The sequence below is a fragment of the Mirounga angustirostris genome, unplaced genomic scaffold, assembly GCF_029215605.1.
Source record: "Mirounga angustirostris isolate CCGP_5_RB_7025 unplaced genomic scaffold, mMirAng1.0.hap1 SCAF_3, whole genome shotgun sequence".
Lineage (NCBI taxonomy): Eukaryota > Metazoa > Chordata > Mammalia > Carnivora > Phocidae > Mirounga > Mirounga angustirostris.
Window position 1 is genome coordinate 138,414,481 of NW_026991711.1, and position 16,616 is coordinate 138,431,096.

The following is a 16,616-nucleotide window of genomic DNA, read 5'->3' on the forward strand; positions in this document are numbered from 1 at the left end:
TTACCAATATGGTTACATCAATTTACATTCCCACAAACAGTGCACAAGGGTTCCTTTTTCTCCACATCCTCGCCAACACTTGTTTTTTATCTTATTGATTCTAGCCATCCTGACAGGTGTGAGGTGATACCAAATTTTCTAAAACATATCAGGATGATTATAAATGTGAGAAATAATCAATACAATGTTAGATGTAGTTGTTTGTCAGAGGGTCTCACATTAGGATATTGGTTGGGAATAAGAATCAGAATCAGTTCTGGTAAGAAAGCCCAGATGTTTAAAAGTGACAATCCTAGGAGCGCCTGAGTGGCTCAGTCAGTTGGGTGTCTGACTCTTGATTTCAGCTCAGGTCATGATCTCAGGCTCATGAGATGAATGGGAGTCCCATGTTGGGCTCTGTGCTGAGCACGGAACCTGTTTGGATTTCTCTCTCCCTCCCTCTGCCCCTCCCCTCACTCGTGTACGTGCACTGTCTCTCTCTCAAAAAAAAAAGTGACAACCCTATATTTTAATTTCAAGGCTGGCCTGAGGTTCTCTTTTATTTGCTTTTTAATTAAATAAAACAAATAGTGCACTATTGACAGTCTCCTAGTGAGAAAGACAAACTTCCAAATCTCTCCAAATTTTAAAACTGCATAAGCAAAAATAGACAATTGGGACTACATTTAATGATAAATCTTCTGCATAGCAAAGGAGACAATCAGCAGAGTGGAAAGGCAACCTATTGCTAGATCATAAGGTAGTTTTTAATTTTTTGAGGAACCTCCATACTGTTTTTCATAATGGCTATATCTATTTACATTCACAGCAACAATGTACAGGGGTTCCTTTCTCCACATCCTCACCAACACTGGCCATCTTTTGCCTTATTTATACTAGCCATTCTAACAGGTGTGAGGTGACATCGTGGTTTTGATTTGCCTTTCCCTGATCATTTGTGATGTTGAGCATCTTTCCACTGACCTATTGGCCATTTGTGTATCTTTTGAGAAATGACTATTCTCAGGTCCTTTGCCTGTTTTTATTTATTTGACAGAAAGAGACCCAGCAAGAGAGGGAACACAAGCAGTGGGAGAGGGAGAAGCAGGCTTCCCCTTGAGGAGGGAGCCCGATGTGGGCTCAATCCCAGGACGCTGGGATCATGACCTGAGCTGAAGGCAGACGCTTAACGAGTGAGCCACCCAGGCGTCCCACCTTTGCCTGTTTTTAAATCAGGCTGCTTTTTGCTAGTGAGTTGTATGAGTTCCTTATATATTTTGGATACTAACCCCTTATCAGATATATGGCTTGCAAATATCTTCTCCCATGCCATAGATTGCATTTTCATTCCATCAAGTATTTCCTTTGTTGTGAAGAAGCTTTTTAGTTTGATGCAATCCCACTTGTCTATTTTTGTTTTGGTTCCCTGTGCTTTTACTGTCCTATCTGAAAAAATCACTGCCCGCACCAATGTTTTTTCCTGTTTTCTACTAGTAGTTTTATGGTTTCAGGTCTTATATTTAAGTCTTTAATCCATTTTGAGTTGATTGTTGTATATGGCGTGAAATAAGGGACCAATTTCTTCTCCTCCTTTTTTTTTTTTTTTGGCATATAGATATCCAGTTTTCCCAACATCATTTATTGAAGAAACTATCCTGTTTCTATTTAGTGTACTTGGCACCCTCGTTGAAGATCAGTTGACTGAAGACACATGGATTTATTTCTGGGCTTTCTGTTTGTTTCATTAGTTTATATGTCTGTTTTTATGCCAGTGCTATCCTGTTTTGATTACTGTAGCTTTGTAATATATTTTGAAACCAGAAAGTACGGATGCCTCCAGCTTTGTTCTTGCTCAAGACTGCTTTGGTCTTTTGTGGTTCCATGTGAATTTTAGGATTGCTTTTTCTGTTAAGAATGCCATTGGGATTATGATAGGAATTGCATTGGCTCTGAAGATCATTTTGGGTAGTATGTACATTTTAGCAATATTCTTCTGATCCATAAAACATGGGTTTCTCTTGGGTTAAGTATAACATTTTAAATTCTCTAACCTCATAAAATGGCTACAAAGAAGTATAAGCAACCTGGGCAAAGCTTGTGAAATGTTTCTTTTTGGATTATTAATGGCAGGCAGTAACCTTCTTTGTACTGCGGCATCATAACCAGTTCCTCAGCAGACATTACAAACCATAAAAAGGATAGACAGGGCTGAGAGGGTCATGATGCTGAGGGGCAATGTAGAGGCCTGGATGGAAATGCATGATGAGTTTTTGTGGTCCTCTTCACCACCTTTAGGGACAGAGATAAAAAGCAGACTAGCGTGTGTTCATTATTTTTGGCTTCTGTAGCACCTGGTAAGTACTGTACCAAACAGCAACAGAAACAATGCCTACAGGGATTTTACAGATGATCTTATCCAATCTCCCACTTTGCCTCCATGACTGCCCTAAGGAGAGAAAAACCCCTGCTCTGCACTGAGCTTTGTTATTTTTATCTTCCCTTACAAGTGACCCACATTAAGAATTGGGAATTTTGTGTGTATATACACAGACACATATAAATTATTTGTATAAACTAGAAATGTGTAGGTATATATTTCTCTCTATATAGAATATATTAGAATAGAATATTATATATATAATTCAATTTAATCTTTTATTTGAAGGAAAACATTTATTCCTTTAAAATGTCTGTCAGACACTCCATAGTCCTACCCACAGGAAGGGCAATAATGTTTAATAATGAGACATTCTAGGTTGCCTTTTCCATTAGTTATATTGCATTTAACTTTTTATAATGCTATTAATTCAAAACAATATTCAAATTTCTGACACTTAAAATGTGAACACAGATTCTCCAGTCAAATATAAGACATGATATTGTTTTACTGCATTTAAAAAACTCACATGAATTTGATTAAAAAATTGTAACAGTATGTGTCTTAAAATCATTAGGAGAACCTATTTTTATGTTGAAATTTCCTGCTGTGGGAGAAATGATTTCAAAATAACAACACTCACCACCACCACAAAGAAAGGTCCCTCCTGTCATATTGTATGCTCATTTAGTCATTCAGCAGATGTTTCTTGAACATTTGCATCTTACTAAATATAGGGACAGGGGAAGGAAGAGTGGAGATGAGTAAAGAAGTGGGGGATGGTGGTGTTGTGATGGTTGCACAGGTAGCCCATTTGGCGAATATGATAGTTCACGGACTGTTGATATAACTAGTTTTAAAAAAATATTCCTTCATATATAGGTTAATTCTTTTTAAAAATAAACATTATTATCTTGTCCTCATATGGGCCTTAATAAAGTTTTAACAGTGGAAAACAGTAATTACCTTAACAAATCTTAATGCTTCTCAATATAATGTAATCAAGAGAACTTTAATTCTGGGGTGCCTGGGTGGCTCAGTTGGTTAAGCGACTGCCTTCGGCTCAGGTCATGATCTCGGGGTCCTGGGATTGAGCCCCGCATCAGGCTCCCTGCTCGGCAGGAAGCCTGCTTCTCCCTCTCCCACTCCCCCTGCTGTGTTCCCTCTCTCCCTGTGTCTCTCTCTCTCTGTCAAATAAATAAAATCTTAAAACAAAAAAAAAACCCGAGAGAACTTTAATTCTGAAGCAGTCTCTACACCCATTGGAGGGCTCGAACTCACAACCCCGAGATCAAGAGTCACACGCTCCACCGACTGAGCTAGCCAACCGCCCCAAGAGAATTTTAGAGCTGCAAAATAACTTCTAGATCATGTAGTTTAATTCCACCCTTCACAATAACTCTATTTTTATTTGATGGTTCATTTTGTGTTTATTCTCAGATGGGAATCAAATGAGGACCACAGGTCTTGGATCTGTGTCCTTCGGAGGAAAGGAAAGACCACTTTCAGCAGGAGAGCTGGCCATTTCGATCATCCCGTTTATCAAATGGCAGCAGGTCTGCTCTACCAGGATCGATGGGTTCACTCTCATCGGTTTAAACCCAGTAGGTCTTGAATCAGTAATTTTAGTAAATATTACAAGGCTCATGTGATAGTCTAATTACAGTATCAGTTCACATTTCGGGATTCATTGCATATTATCTTGGCAACATTAAATCTATTAATATAATATGTTACATCTTTCACTTATAGGCAGAATGCAAGTATCTGAGACTCTAACATGAACCAGTTGCCACTTCAAGTCTACTTTAAAGTCATATTTTAAAGTATTCTCTCACTGTAATTCTTAATGTTCTTTTCTTTAAATTACTTAATTTGCCTAAGTAGCCAGGTTTCTGTGGTTGTTTTCATTATATGGAATCTTGATTTTATAGAGTTATCTAAATTACACCAAATGAAACACCAAATAGTTAAATCTGGAAGGAATAAGAGCCACACAGAGGATTTCACTGTACTCTGTGGTGCATGGAAATGCAACTGCTCTTACATAACGTCTAACTCTGCCTGGGAGCTAAGAAAGAAGCTAGAGCTTTCTTTAGCCCCACAGTCATGCCGGGGTTCTCAATTGCATCATGACCTCTGTACCTGGGCAAGAAAAAGCCTTGGTATGGATTCAGAAAAGGAAAATAGGTACTTGGTAACTGCTAACACCTACCAGGAACTCAGTTCTTCTGATGTAGAACCAGTGGTTTAAAGATCAAGCAGTCTGCCCAAGGTCATATAAATGATGAGCAAGCTCCTGAGGGCCAGGGCTGGGTCTCTGTTATCAGTCCGTCCAGAGAACCTCAGATGTAGGGTGTAAGGATATAATCACTGCTGCTGGAGTCCCTCTGTCTTAATGTCAGAGGTGTTTTAGTTAACACTTGTATTCTCCCTCTGTTGTGTTAGCACAGGGGCAGTCCTTAAAGTGAGAGGTTGATCCCGGAAAGAGTTAAAATTATTTTTGCTCTAAGTTATGTTGACAAATTATAATCAGTTTTAAAGGATGTGGTACATTTATTTTTTAAATGATTATCTCCCTAAGAGAGACAACTGTTTCTTGGGATAGATTCTTTATCAAATCCTTATAAATAACAATAGAAAAAATTTAAAAGGCCATGTTACATAACAGTAAATGGGAAGCCTTCCTGCTTTGTTTCATTTTTTCTATTTAAAAAAAAAAAAACGCAAAAACAAAACACCTGTCTGGAGTTAGGCCTAGTTGATTTTTTTTTTTTTGGCGGGGGGGGGGGTCTCAGCTTGGTGAGTGCTTTCACTGAAGGCATAAGGTATTCTTAGCTTCTCCTTCTGAAATGCGACCTGGCAACTGCTCAACGCCACTGAGCAATGTTACAGAGCAAGGCAGTTCAAGAAGCGAAAAAGAAAGCCACACTGAAATGAGGCTTTGGAGAGTGGGCTTGTGGATTGCAGAATCCACCTTTACCAACACAGAAAACAGTCAAGGGCAAGGTCGTATGAATGATTACGATCATATAAATGCTCAAGTTCTTCCCACCATAAATCTCTGAGCTGTACATACTTACATACCATAAGCAGTGACCTTCTAAGTGAACATCTGTGTGGGAGAGAAGTGCTCCTGCCACAAAGTCTGAATTCTTTGGGGGGGCGCGGGAGGGATGTTCTTGGAAGTCAAGTGTGACTACCCCTCCCACCTTTCTTTTCTCATTTTTATAATGCCACCCCACAGAAACATTTTTTAAATAACAAAGGGTAATTTCAATGGAAAGAGTCAAATTCTGAGACTTCTGACCTTATTAGTAACTATAAAAATATGTAATAGAACTTCGCTTTCTAATATGAGCTCTTTCCTGAGCAATACAGCCCACTTGATTTTAATTGTTTAACTCCAGTGAAGGAAGCAGACTTCTTTTTAATGTGGCCCCCCGCCCCCCTTTAAAAACACAAGTATCTTTATAACAGTTTGGGTACCTTGGTCCCAGAGTCAGCACTTTCTGGCTGTTCAAAATTTGCTCATAAAACCATGTGTTAAATTAAAATTGAAAAAGTACTGGAGGATACAACAACAACAAAAAGAATGTGTTTATGTAAATCCCTGAATGGACTTACTATTTGCTTTTGATCAATGAACTTGATTTAGCACTAAAATGGCATCCTTAATAGGTCAGTCTGTTCCTGCTGAACACACCAGAGGGGACATCTTTAGAGACGTATTTTTAAATCTCAGCCGTTTCTAGTTTCTTGCTTAGAAACCTCAATGGCTATTTTTTCGACCGAGCATGCATATAACTTTATACTTTGGGGTCATTCTCTTACAGGATAAAAATCCTGTAAGACTGATTTGTCATACAAGAAGAAACTGAGGCCTAGTAACTTGCATATACTGTTTAGGTTCAAAAATGGAAGAGGTGGTTGACCAGTGGATGCACATACTGAATGGTCTCCATTTCATTTAAAATCAAAGATACTAGTTGAAAGGTAAGGTCCTTAACAATATGTTTAAAGAGGGAGAAGAAAATGCTATTTGGTTTACCTTGAAATATTAGCAATCTTTATATAGTCCAGTTTAGAATTTATCCTTTATCCCAAAATGATCTGAAGATTATAAGAATCTATTCCTCGCTAAAAAAGTAGAGCATTTGGGGGGCTTGGTATTGAGCATTTTGAGTGAAATAAATGCTAGTGTTAAAAATCAGGATGAATTGCAAATGTGAAGTGAGATTTTCTACTACAGAGCCTAGTACATTCTGAATGAATATATCTGCTGAAGAAATGTTGAATAAATGGAAGATCAGGGTTTCCAGCCTATCATCTTTTGAAACCATATGCCCTCTAACATTAAAACTGATGACCTCTAAAGACACCCAACTTGATGATCAAGTTTTCTAACTCCTGTGAAGGGACTAGAAATGCCAGCACACCCACTAAGTGTACCTGGGTGTTTGTACGTACAGCCTCATACTGCATGTTTCCCCCGTTAGATGCAAAGGACCCAACTCTAAGGCCTTGTATCATGCTGTGCATGCAGGCAACTTGAATCAACACACACATATCTTGACGAAAGATGATTAAAGTATAGTTGGTAAAACACATTAACACAATAATTAAACTCTCTCTCTCTCTCACACACACACCCTGAAAGCAATACTCAAAAAGTAAAGAGAGGCTGCTTATATCAGCAGTAACAGTCCCAGAGTAGCCATCCTCCTTTCATCATGGTCAATTCATTAACAGAGGAGAAAAGACAGAAACTGTGGGAAATGCAGACCATCTGCTCAATCCAGATGCAATAACACACGCCTCTTATATCCAAAGCTTTTTACCAGGAAGGAAGGGAGATAAGATCTAATCCTCTCATGAAATATCCGACAAAGGTAGTTAGATATATTTGCATCACAAATAAAAATAATGCCAAAATCAATATTAAATGAGACCTTTTAAATGTCAGTCCAGACTTTTACCATTGAGTGTATTATTGATTAAGCAGAGTACTAAATCAGCATTAGATAAAATGGAGTTGGATTCTATTAGCTTTAGTCAGCTATTCCTTAAATAAGGAATGAAGATGTTTTAAGCATGATTTTAAATAGCAAGCACATTTTAGTCCAGTCATCGTAGTTTTTAAAAGACCTCAAAAGAGATTCCTTTAACACTGTATATTGCAAGCAATGTGCATTTTCTCTCTTCTAAGAAAAGGTTAAAAACAAATATTCTTACCTTGAAATTGTGAACCTTTTCATATTTTGGAATTTGCTCGTTTTCTTTCAGAGTTGCTCTTCTAACAAGTGATGTCAACTGCGAATAAGCAAAGAGTTTCAGAGGTTGCCAGATTGTCACAGACGACTTTTGAGAACCCAGTTTCATTCCCAAGGCTGCTATCAATAAATCTTGCTGACGGCCCTCTGGTTTTGATTTGTGAACTGCAGCTCTATTAGCTTTCCTACCCGACCAAGACTCTTTGGATGGCATTTTGGAATTCAGGAAAGAAATAAAACCTATATTGATCTATGTCGGTGAACTCTATTCAGCTAACAAATGAGCATTCTGCCAGCCAGCACAGAACCCTAATCTACAGAGAGCTGCAGAGAAACATCGCGGAGAGGTGGAGGAGGATGATGAAGCACTTCTTAAAAAGAGGTCGACTAACCAGAAAAATTCTTCTTTCTTCTTTTTTTTTTTTTTTAAAGGGCTCTATATTTAAGCTTCTGAAAACTCAAGAGTCTGAACAGAAATAAAGAGTCGATGCTAACATACAAAACATTCAGCATCTCTCTATCTCTTTTTAAAAGCCATGCAATTTGGACAAATGATACATTTCTAAAAGCTTCCTTCTCTATTCAATATATTACTGTCCATTCTGGATGAAAGATGCCTACATACTGCCTGCAAGTCAGCTTCTAGCCAGCAGACACCCTGTGGAGCCCCTAGCAGGGAGGGTGGGGAGGGAAGGGATTTGACAAGGAAGGCTGGATTAGACTGGTCACCGTAAGAAAGGCGATAACCAATGAGAATCGAGCAACAGTATTTAAGTATTGTATTCCTCAACTCTCTTTTCCTCCCTCCTCTCATGTAAGATTTTCTTGCTGGCTCAAGGAAAAGGAAAAAAAAAAAACAAAAAAAAACCCAAAAAAACAAACAGTGGGAAGACAATGAGCCATGAATGAGTCATGCATTATTACAAAATCGAATATTTCTTTTACCTATTAAAAGCAAAGGAAGATTAACATACAGCATCAGGTTTCAAAAGAATTTACCATCACTGCCTGGTAAATTATGAAAGGCTAATCTATATCCTCCTTTGTGCATTATGGGCTGAGGTTTGCTAACAAAACCCCAATTTTTTTAAAGATGAGCAAAAGCTGGTAAAAAGAAAAGGCGTTTAACTAGATAGCACACTATTTTCATGCAAAACAAGGAGTGTGCATATAACACTGCTAACACCCTGCAGTGGTCAGTTTTGTCTCCCTCTAAGGAGGATTTTGTTGCGAATCTGTAAGTAAATGGATCCGGTCTTTATTTTGATTATTAGTCTCAACATTCTTAATTCAAAGAGCTTGAGGCCAGATCATAGTGGGAGCCAGCTAGGAATAATTTCTCATGCACATAGGTCGGAGATGTCGTGTAACTGTGCTTATATCTGTTTGCTGATATAAAAAGGTGGGAAGGGTGCTGGGTAAGAGACAAATCCAGCTCCGTTTAAGAGCAATACCTACACTTTTTGCTCAACTGCTATAAGAAGCTCAAGTTTTCCCATATTGGTTCACTAAACATCTCCCATTTGTTTCCTCATGTTATAGTAATTAAGTTTAACCCATTATGATTCCAGTTGTTACACTACTATATTTAAATGAATTCAGTCCATTTGCTGAACACAATTTATCTCAGATTTCATAATCTATAGGGGGTATGTGCCCAATGCAGATTCTAGTTTAATTGGGACATAAAGTTGTTCTTAAACCATGCTAGATATTAGAAATATTGATGACTGATTTTCTAAACATTCCCCGATTTTTTAATTTACTTGAGTATATAGTCCCTTCTTTTAAAATGTCTTACTCTTTTAAAAAAATTTCTAAGGGCATCTGGTTGGTTTAATCAGAGGAGCATGCAACTCTTGTTCTCAGGGTTGTGAGTTTGAGCCCCATGCTGGGTGTAGAGATTACTTAAATTTATGAAAAAAAAATTTTCTAATAAAAGGCAGAAGTTAATATTTACATCTATAGGTATTTCATTCCCACATATTTATACCCTTATGTGATCAAGACCAAAAAATAAAATGCTCCTGTTCTAAGAGAAAATACAATGGAAAGAACTTTCCTTGCCTAACCTAAATTACTTTTCAGTTTAGACCTAGTTTGTCATGTGATGACTAAAAATATAAATGCCAACCAACTCTTTAGTCATGCACAACTGAAGGTGAAGTTTATCCAATTCTCAGTAGACACTAGAAAAGATTCCAAAGCCAAATTGAACAGTAAATTTTTTTCTTTCTATGATGTTTAATGCTTAATGTTTACATTACTATGTTAAAGAAAACAATCACCCATGTAACTCAAAGCAGCTTTTTTTTCTCCCCTGAGTATTTCTGATCAAGGTCCTTTATTATAAACCATCCCCAGTTCTTCAGCTGTAGTAACTTAAATTCAACCAACGCATAGAAAGACTAATGGTAGAGAAAATTCATGGCTGGGCCAAAGTGCACATTTTGTCTTTGAGAGGCAAGTCTACTGTAGACTCTGCAAGGTCACTCTTCCTCCCAAATAATTTTGGTACCTAATCAAGACATACTGGATTAATTGCAATTTGGGCAGCTACCTAGGGCAACAGGAGATAGAAAACAATGGCGCAGGATGAAGTTCTTAGCTACTCTCAAAGGGCTAGGGTTTTTTTGGTCGCAGGATGCCTTCAATAACCTGCAATAATGTGCTTCTGCCATAATTTTGGTGCAGTAGCTCTCAAGTCATAAGAACTGCTAATTCTAAAGTTCAGAACTAATATCAATGTTCTGATGTTCTAGACAAATATATACCACTCATCCTTATATTTATCTGGCCATATTTAGATAGCTACAGAATCTATTAATGATGGCTATCATTTATTATTAAATATCCATGTTCCAGGCACCTAGCTAATAAGCACTTTACATACAGAATCCCATTAAATCCACAGAAAGATGCCTATGAAGTGTATTTTATCCTCACTTCATAGTTGAAAGAAAAGAGGCCTACAGTATTCAGTTTTTCATTTTGACTATAACTAACTCTGGCCATCCTTGATACATTCACGTAAATGAGGGGGACGAGCCTGGAAAAAACAATGGAGAACAGGCAGATTCTACAACCCTCTCGGTGTCTGCGTCTGTCCATACCATCTACAATATAGAGAAGTGGACTACAAAAATGGTGTGTGTGTAGTAGGAGGCAGTTGTGTGAGGAATAAGAAACAGCAGGGGGAAACAGGTGACCTTCGAAGGGAACACATTTGCTGTTTTTCAAATAAAGAAATTTCCACCACTACCCCTCTAGCCGGTTGTTTGTCTAGTAATAATACTGAATTTATGTGAAACTAGTCTCTCATTTTCACCAAGTGTAGTACAATAGGGCCAGGGGTCGTGGAACCAGACAAAAGTGCTGATCTTAACCCTGTCATCTACTGGCTGTGGCATGTCCTGGTCAAGTTACTAATTTCTTCCAGTCTTTGTTTCCTTATGTGTATAAAAGTACTTACATTATAGAATTAGATGAGATAGTATAGGGGAAGCATTTTGCATTATTCCTGGCACAGACAGTAATCAATAAATAGAAGTTTCCCTCCTTTCCTTGTATCTAAGGACTTCTATTTCCAAGATCAGGGTTAAGATAGTGGGACTGTGAAACATGTAAAAGGCCCAAGGCCACTGGCCTAAGCAGTATAAGCTTCAGGTCAAGCTGTAACCAGGTGCTTTAAGGACACATCATAAGCATCACTGTTCTGCAATCCTTAGCTTATCCTGTCATGGCAGTCTGAACCCCTAGGCTCAAACTCTGAGTAATCTTTGTTCTGTCCACCTTCCCACCTCAAAACCTGCTTACAGGGAAGGATCTTATCAACTTATTCATGCTAAGGTACAAATGACTGATTATACTTCCTTTTCCACAAATATCTGGTTTTTAATATAGGACCAAGACTTCTGCCAAAGGAATAAATCTAATTATTGTATGTCAGACCTCGTTAACAGTAAGAGTATTCTGTAGGAAACTGAAAGGACCTCACACAGCCAGCCACCTCCTTTGACTATCATCGTGATACCACAGACTCATGAACACAATGTTCCAGTTAACTAAGTAAAGTCAACATTCCATCAGAAAAGCACCATAAAGGAATGTTCTAGCTGGCATGGCCCAGAAGTTTGGAGAGATGAAGAGTAACTACATTAACTATTGGGTAAACTTGGTTCAGGTTTAGCAAAATTCTGCAATTTCTATAAAATATTAATATTCAGATATTAAGAACACAGCTTTGATTTTTGGGGTCCAGGATGGTAACAGAGGAAGACCCTGAATGCATGTCCTCCACGTACATAGCACACCTACACCTATTTATAGAGGAACCACTCCTGAAGAACTGAGGGTTGACTGAACAGCTCCTGCACAACCAAAGAAAGACCTCATAGAGAACAGCCAGACAGACTAATGAAGGAAACTGCTCCCCTTGAAACTGCAAACTGCAGTGGGAAGGGATAGGGGCTATGAGCTGGCCACAGTTCAACAAAACAACAAGAGGGGAGGTGGACGGGGGGATGGGGTAACTGGGTGATGGGCATTAAGGAGGGCATTTGAAGTCATGAGCACTGGGTGTTAAATGCAACTGATGAATCACTAAATTCTACCTCTGAAACTAATAAAAAAGTGAAAATTAAAAAATAAAAAATTAAAAAACAACTACAATATGAAAGATCCAGCCCTGGAACTCTCTGGCAGGGTAGCTGCTGGAACTCTCCAAGTTGAAGGGGCTGGTGAGTGCCATGGTTTACGTTCCCCTCCACCTTATAGCCCAGACAGGAGCACAGCTGGCTTGCCATCTCATGAGCCTCGAGCCTCCCACACCAAACCAAGCTGTGCCACCAAGGTGGCTCCAGCACAGCATATACTGGGGCACCCCCGGTCACCGTTGGCTCTAGCTCCAGCTCACTAAGATGACACAAGCATAAAGCACCCTGGAACACACCAGGCCCACACTACTTCAGCTCCAGATGACCTACTGGAGCAACCCCAGTGCAGAGTGCTCTGGGACCTCCTCGCTCCCACCTCCTTTAGCTCCAGCTGCCCGCCAGGGCACCTCCTTTGCTGAGCACCCCAGGACACCCCAGACTACACCCACTTCAGCTGTCCTGCCAGAGTGCCCTCTGCACGTAGAGCCCCAGGGCCCTCCCTTCCCGCCCCCACACTTGTATGCACTTCGGCTTCAGCTCTACTGCCAGGTTGCCCTTTGCACAGAGAACCCCAGGACCCCCTGGCTTACACCCACTTCAGCTTCAGCTGTCCTATCAGGGAGCCCTCTGCACTGACAGCTCTGGGGCTGCCCCACCCCATGCCCTCTTCAGTTCCAGCCATCCCAGGAGGGCAGCCCCAGCATGGAGTACTCCAGGACCCCCAGCACATGCCAGCCACTAGGCACACACAGTCTACACAGGGTATGACCATACACAAGACTATTCCTTCAAGCTTAGAAGTAGCTGTTCTAATTCATAGAAACAAACACAGAAAGTGAAGCAAAATGAGAAGACAGAGAAATATGCTCCAAATGAAAGAACGAGACAAAATATCAGAAAAAGAATTAAATGAAACAGAGATAAGCAATATGCCTGATAAAAAGTTTAAGTAATGATCATAAAGATGCCCATGGACTGGAGAGAAGAGTGGAAGAACTCAGTGAGAACTTCAAAAAGAGACTGAAAATATTAAAAAGAATCAATCAGAGTTGAAGAATACAATAACTAAAATGAAAACTACACTAGAGGAAATCACCAGTTGATTAGTAGATGGAGAAGAAGAGATCAGCAATCTGAAATACAGGCTAATGGAAAGCACCCAAGCTGAACAATGAAAAAAAAAAAAAAGAATTTATAAAAAGGAGGATGGGTTAAGGGATCTCTTAGACAACATCAAGTGAACAAGCATTTGCATTATAGAGGTCCCAGAAGAAGAAGAGATACAGGGGCAGAAAACTTATCTGAACAAATGATGACTGAAAACTTCTCTAACCTGGGGAAGGAAATAGACATCCAGGTTCAGGAAGCAAAGAGAATTCCAAACAAGATGAATCCAAGGATGTCCACACCATGACAAATAATCATTTAAATGTTTAAAGGTAAAGAGAATTTTAAAAGCAGCAAGAGAGAAGTAAATAATTACATACAAGGGAACCCCATAAAGCTATCAGCTGATGTTTCAGCAGAAACTTTACAGGCCAGAAGAGAGTGGCATGATATATTCAAAGAACTTAAAGAAAAAAACCTACAACCAAGAATACCTTACCCAGCAAGGTTATCATTCACAATGGAAGGAGAGAGAGTTTCCCCACAAAAACAGAAGTTAAAGGAGTTCATCACCACTAAACTGGCCTTACAAGAAATGTTAAAGGAACTTCTTTAAGTGGAAAAGAAAAGGTGATAATTAGAAAAAAAAAATTATAAATGAAAAGATGTAAAATAGGACAACATATACATAAAACGTGGCAGAGGAAATAAAGTAGTTTTTAAAGAATGTTTACTTTAAACTTAAGTGACCATCAACTTAACAAGACAATACATACTGAGGATGTTATAGATGAACCTTATGGTAATCCCAAACCCAAAACCTATAATATCTACACAAAAAATAAAGAGAATGAAAGGTAAGATTAACAGTCAAGTGTAAATCAAAAGGAAAGGGAACAAGAGAAGAACAAAGAAGTAAAAAAACAACCAGAAAGCAATGAATAAAATGGCAATAAGTATTTAGCTATTAATAATTACTTTAAATGTAAATTGTCTAAATGCTCCAATAAAAAGACATAGGGTGGTGAAATGGATAAAAAACAAGACCCATCTATAGGCTGCTAGAAGAGACTCACTTCAGACCCAAACACACAACAGACTGAAAGTGAATGGAAGGAAAAAGATATTTCATGCAAATGAAAGTGGGAAAAAAAAAAAAAAAGCGGAGGTAAAAAAACTTAGACAAAGAGACTTTAAAGACTGTAACAAAAGACAAGAGCATTATATAATGATAAAAGGATCAATCCAACAAGAAGATATAACAATTGTAAACATTTGTGCACTCAACATTGGAGCACCTAAATACATAAAGCAAATATTAAAAGACATAAAGGGAGAAATTGACAGTAATACAGTAATAGTAGGGGAGGAGTTTAATACCCCAATTACATCAACGGATAGATCATCCAGGCATAAAATCAATAAGGAAACAGTGTCATTGAATATCACATTAGACCAGATGGACTTAACAGATATACACAGAACACTGCATCCAAAAACAATAGAATACACATACTTTACAAGTGTACATGGAACATTCTCCAAGACAGATCACCATGTTAGGCTAAAAAACAAGTCTCAATAAATTTAAAAATACTGAAATCATATCATGCATCTTTTCTGACTATAAAGCTATGAAACTAGAAATCAATTACAAGTAAAAAATACTAGAGAAAAACCACAAACATGCAAAGGCTAAAGAACATGTTACTAAAAGACCAATGGGTCAATGAAGAAAAAAAAAAAAAAAAAATACATGGAGACAAATGAAAATAAAAACACAATGGTCCAAAATCTTTGGGACACAATGAAAGGAGTTCTAAGAGGGAAATTTATAGGCCTACCTCAAGAAAAAGAAAAAGCTCCCCAAAACAATCTAAACTTACACCTAAAGGAAGTAGAAAAAGAAAAAACAAAGACCACAGTTAGTAGAAGAAAGGAAATAATGAAGATCAGAGCAGAAATAAATGAAATAGAACCTAAAACACAACAGAAAAGGTCAATGAAATCAAGAGGTGGACCTTTGAAAAGATAAACAAAATTGATAAACCTTTAGGCAGACTCATCAAGAACAAAAGGGAGAAGACCCAAATAAGTAAAATCAGAAATGAAAGAGAAGTAACAACCAACATCACAGAAATAAAAAGAATTCTAAGACAATACTATGGAAAATTATATGCCAACAAATTGGGCAACCTAGAAGAAATGGATACATTTCTAGAAACATACAAACAAACAAAACGGAATCATGAAGAAATAGAAATCTGAACAGACTAATTACTAGTAATGGAAGAGAATCAGTAATCAAATAGGAAAACTCCCAACAAACAAAAGTCCAGGACCAGATGGATTCACACGTAAATTCTACCAAACATTTAAACAAGAATTAATACCTATTCTCCATAAGCTATTCCAAAAAAAGAGGAGAAAGTTTCCAAATCCATTTGATGAGTCCAGCATTACTCGGGTATATCAAAACCAGACAAAAACACCATGGAAAAAGAAAACTACAAGCCAATATCCCTGATGTAAAATATCCTTGAACATAAAGGCAAAAATCCTCAACAAAATATTAGTAAACCATATTATACAATACACTAAAAGGATCAGTCACCACAATTAACTGGAATTTTTTCTGGGGATGCAAGGATGGTTCAATATTTGCAAATCAATCAGATGATGCACCACATCAATAAAATGAAAGCTAAAAATCATGATCATCTTGGGCCACCTGGGTGGCTCAGTCAGTTAAGCATCTGCCTTTGGCTCAGGTCATGATCTCAGGGTCCTGAGATCCAGCCCTGCGTTGGGCTCCCTGCTTTAGCAGGGAGCCTGCTTTTCCCCTCTCCCTCTGCTGCTCCCACTGCTTGTGCTCTGTTTCTCTCTCTCAAATAAATAAAATCTTAAAAAAAATCATGATCATCTCAAAAGATGCATAAAAAGCATCTGACAAAGTATAACATCCATTTGTGATTAAAAACCCTCAACAAAACAGGTTTAGAGGGAACATACCTCAACATAATAAAGGATATAAAAGACCCATAGCTAACATTATACTTAGTGGTGAAAAACTGAGTTCCCCTAAGATTAGGAACAAGACAAGGATATCCACTCTCACCCTTTTGATTCATTGTAGTGGAAGTCCTAGCCACAGCAATCAGACAAGGAAAAAGAAACAAACGGCATCCAAATTGATAAGGAAGATGTTAAACTGTCACTATTTGC

The 16,616-nt window shown here is 38.2% G+C and overlaps 2 protein-coding genes across 30 annotated transcripts in view; one reads left to right on the forward strand and one right to left on the reverse strand.

The window, feature by feature from the left end:
* Positions 1 to 8,972, forward strand: part of LOC123839207 (cleavage and polyadenylation specificity factor subunit 7-like) — a 129,125-nt gene extending 120,153 nt beyond the window's left edge. For 4 of the 7 annotated variants that reach the window (XR_010410202.1, XR_010410194.1, XR_006789589.3 and 1 more), the window contains one exon: positions 7,643 to 8,972. Coding sequence is in view for 1 of the 7 variants with exons in the window: in XM_064586732.1 (XP_064442802.1) it covers positions 3,797 to 3,960; positions 7,643 to 7,656 (178 nt within the window). In the remaining 6 variants the exon portion in view is untranslated. Of the gene's footprint in view, positions 1 to 3,796; positions 3,961 to 6,192; positions 6,353 to 7,642 lie in introns of all 7 variants that reach the window. The other 3 variants (XR_010410198.1, XR_010410199.1, XM_064586732.1) reach the window with 2 other exon arrangements.
* The window catches only part of CHN1 (chimerin 1), a 225,779-nt gene that overhangs the window by 39,417 nt on the left and 169,746 nt on the right, over positions 1 to 16,616 (reverse strand). For 22 of the 23 annotated variants that reach the window (XR_010410189.1, XR_010410190.1, XM_064586703.1 and 19 more), the window contains one exon: positions 7,592 to 7,669. Coding sequence is in view for 21 of the 23 variants with exons in the window: in XM_064586703.1 (XP_064442773.1) it covers positions 7,592 to 7,669 (78 nt within the window). In the remaining 2 variants the exon portion in view is untranslated. Of the gene's footprint in view, positions 1 to 7,591; positions 7,670 to 8,254; positions 8,444 to 16,616 lie in introns of those variants that run through there. The other variant, XM_064586716.1, reaches the window with a different exon arrangement.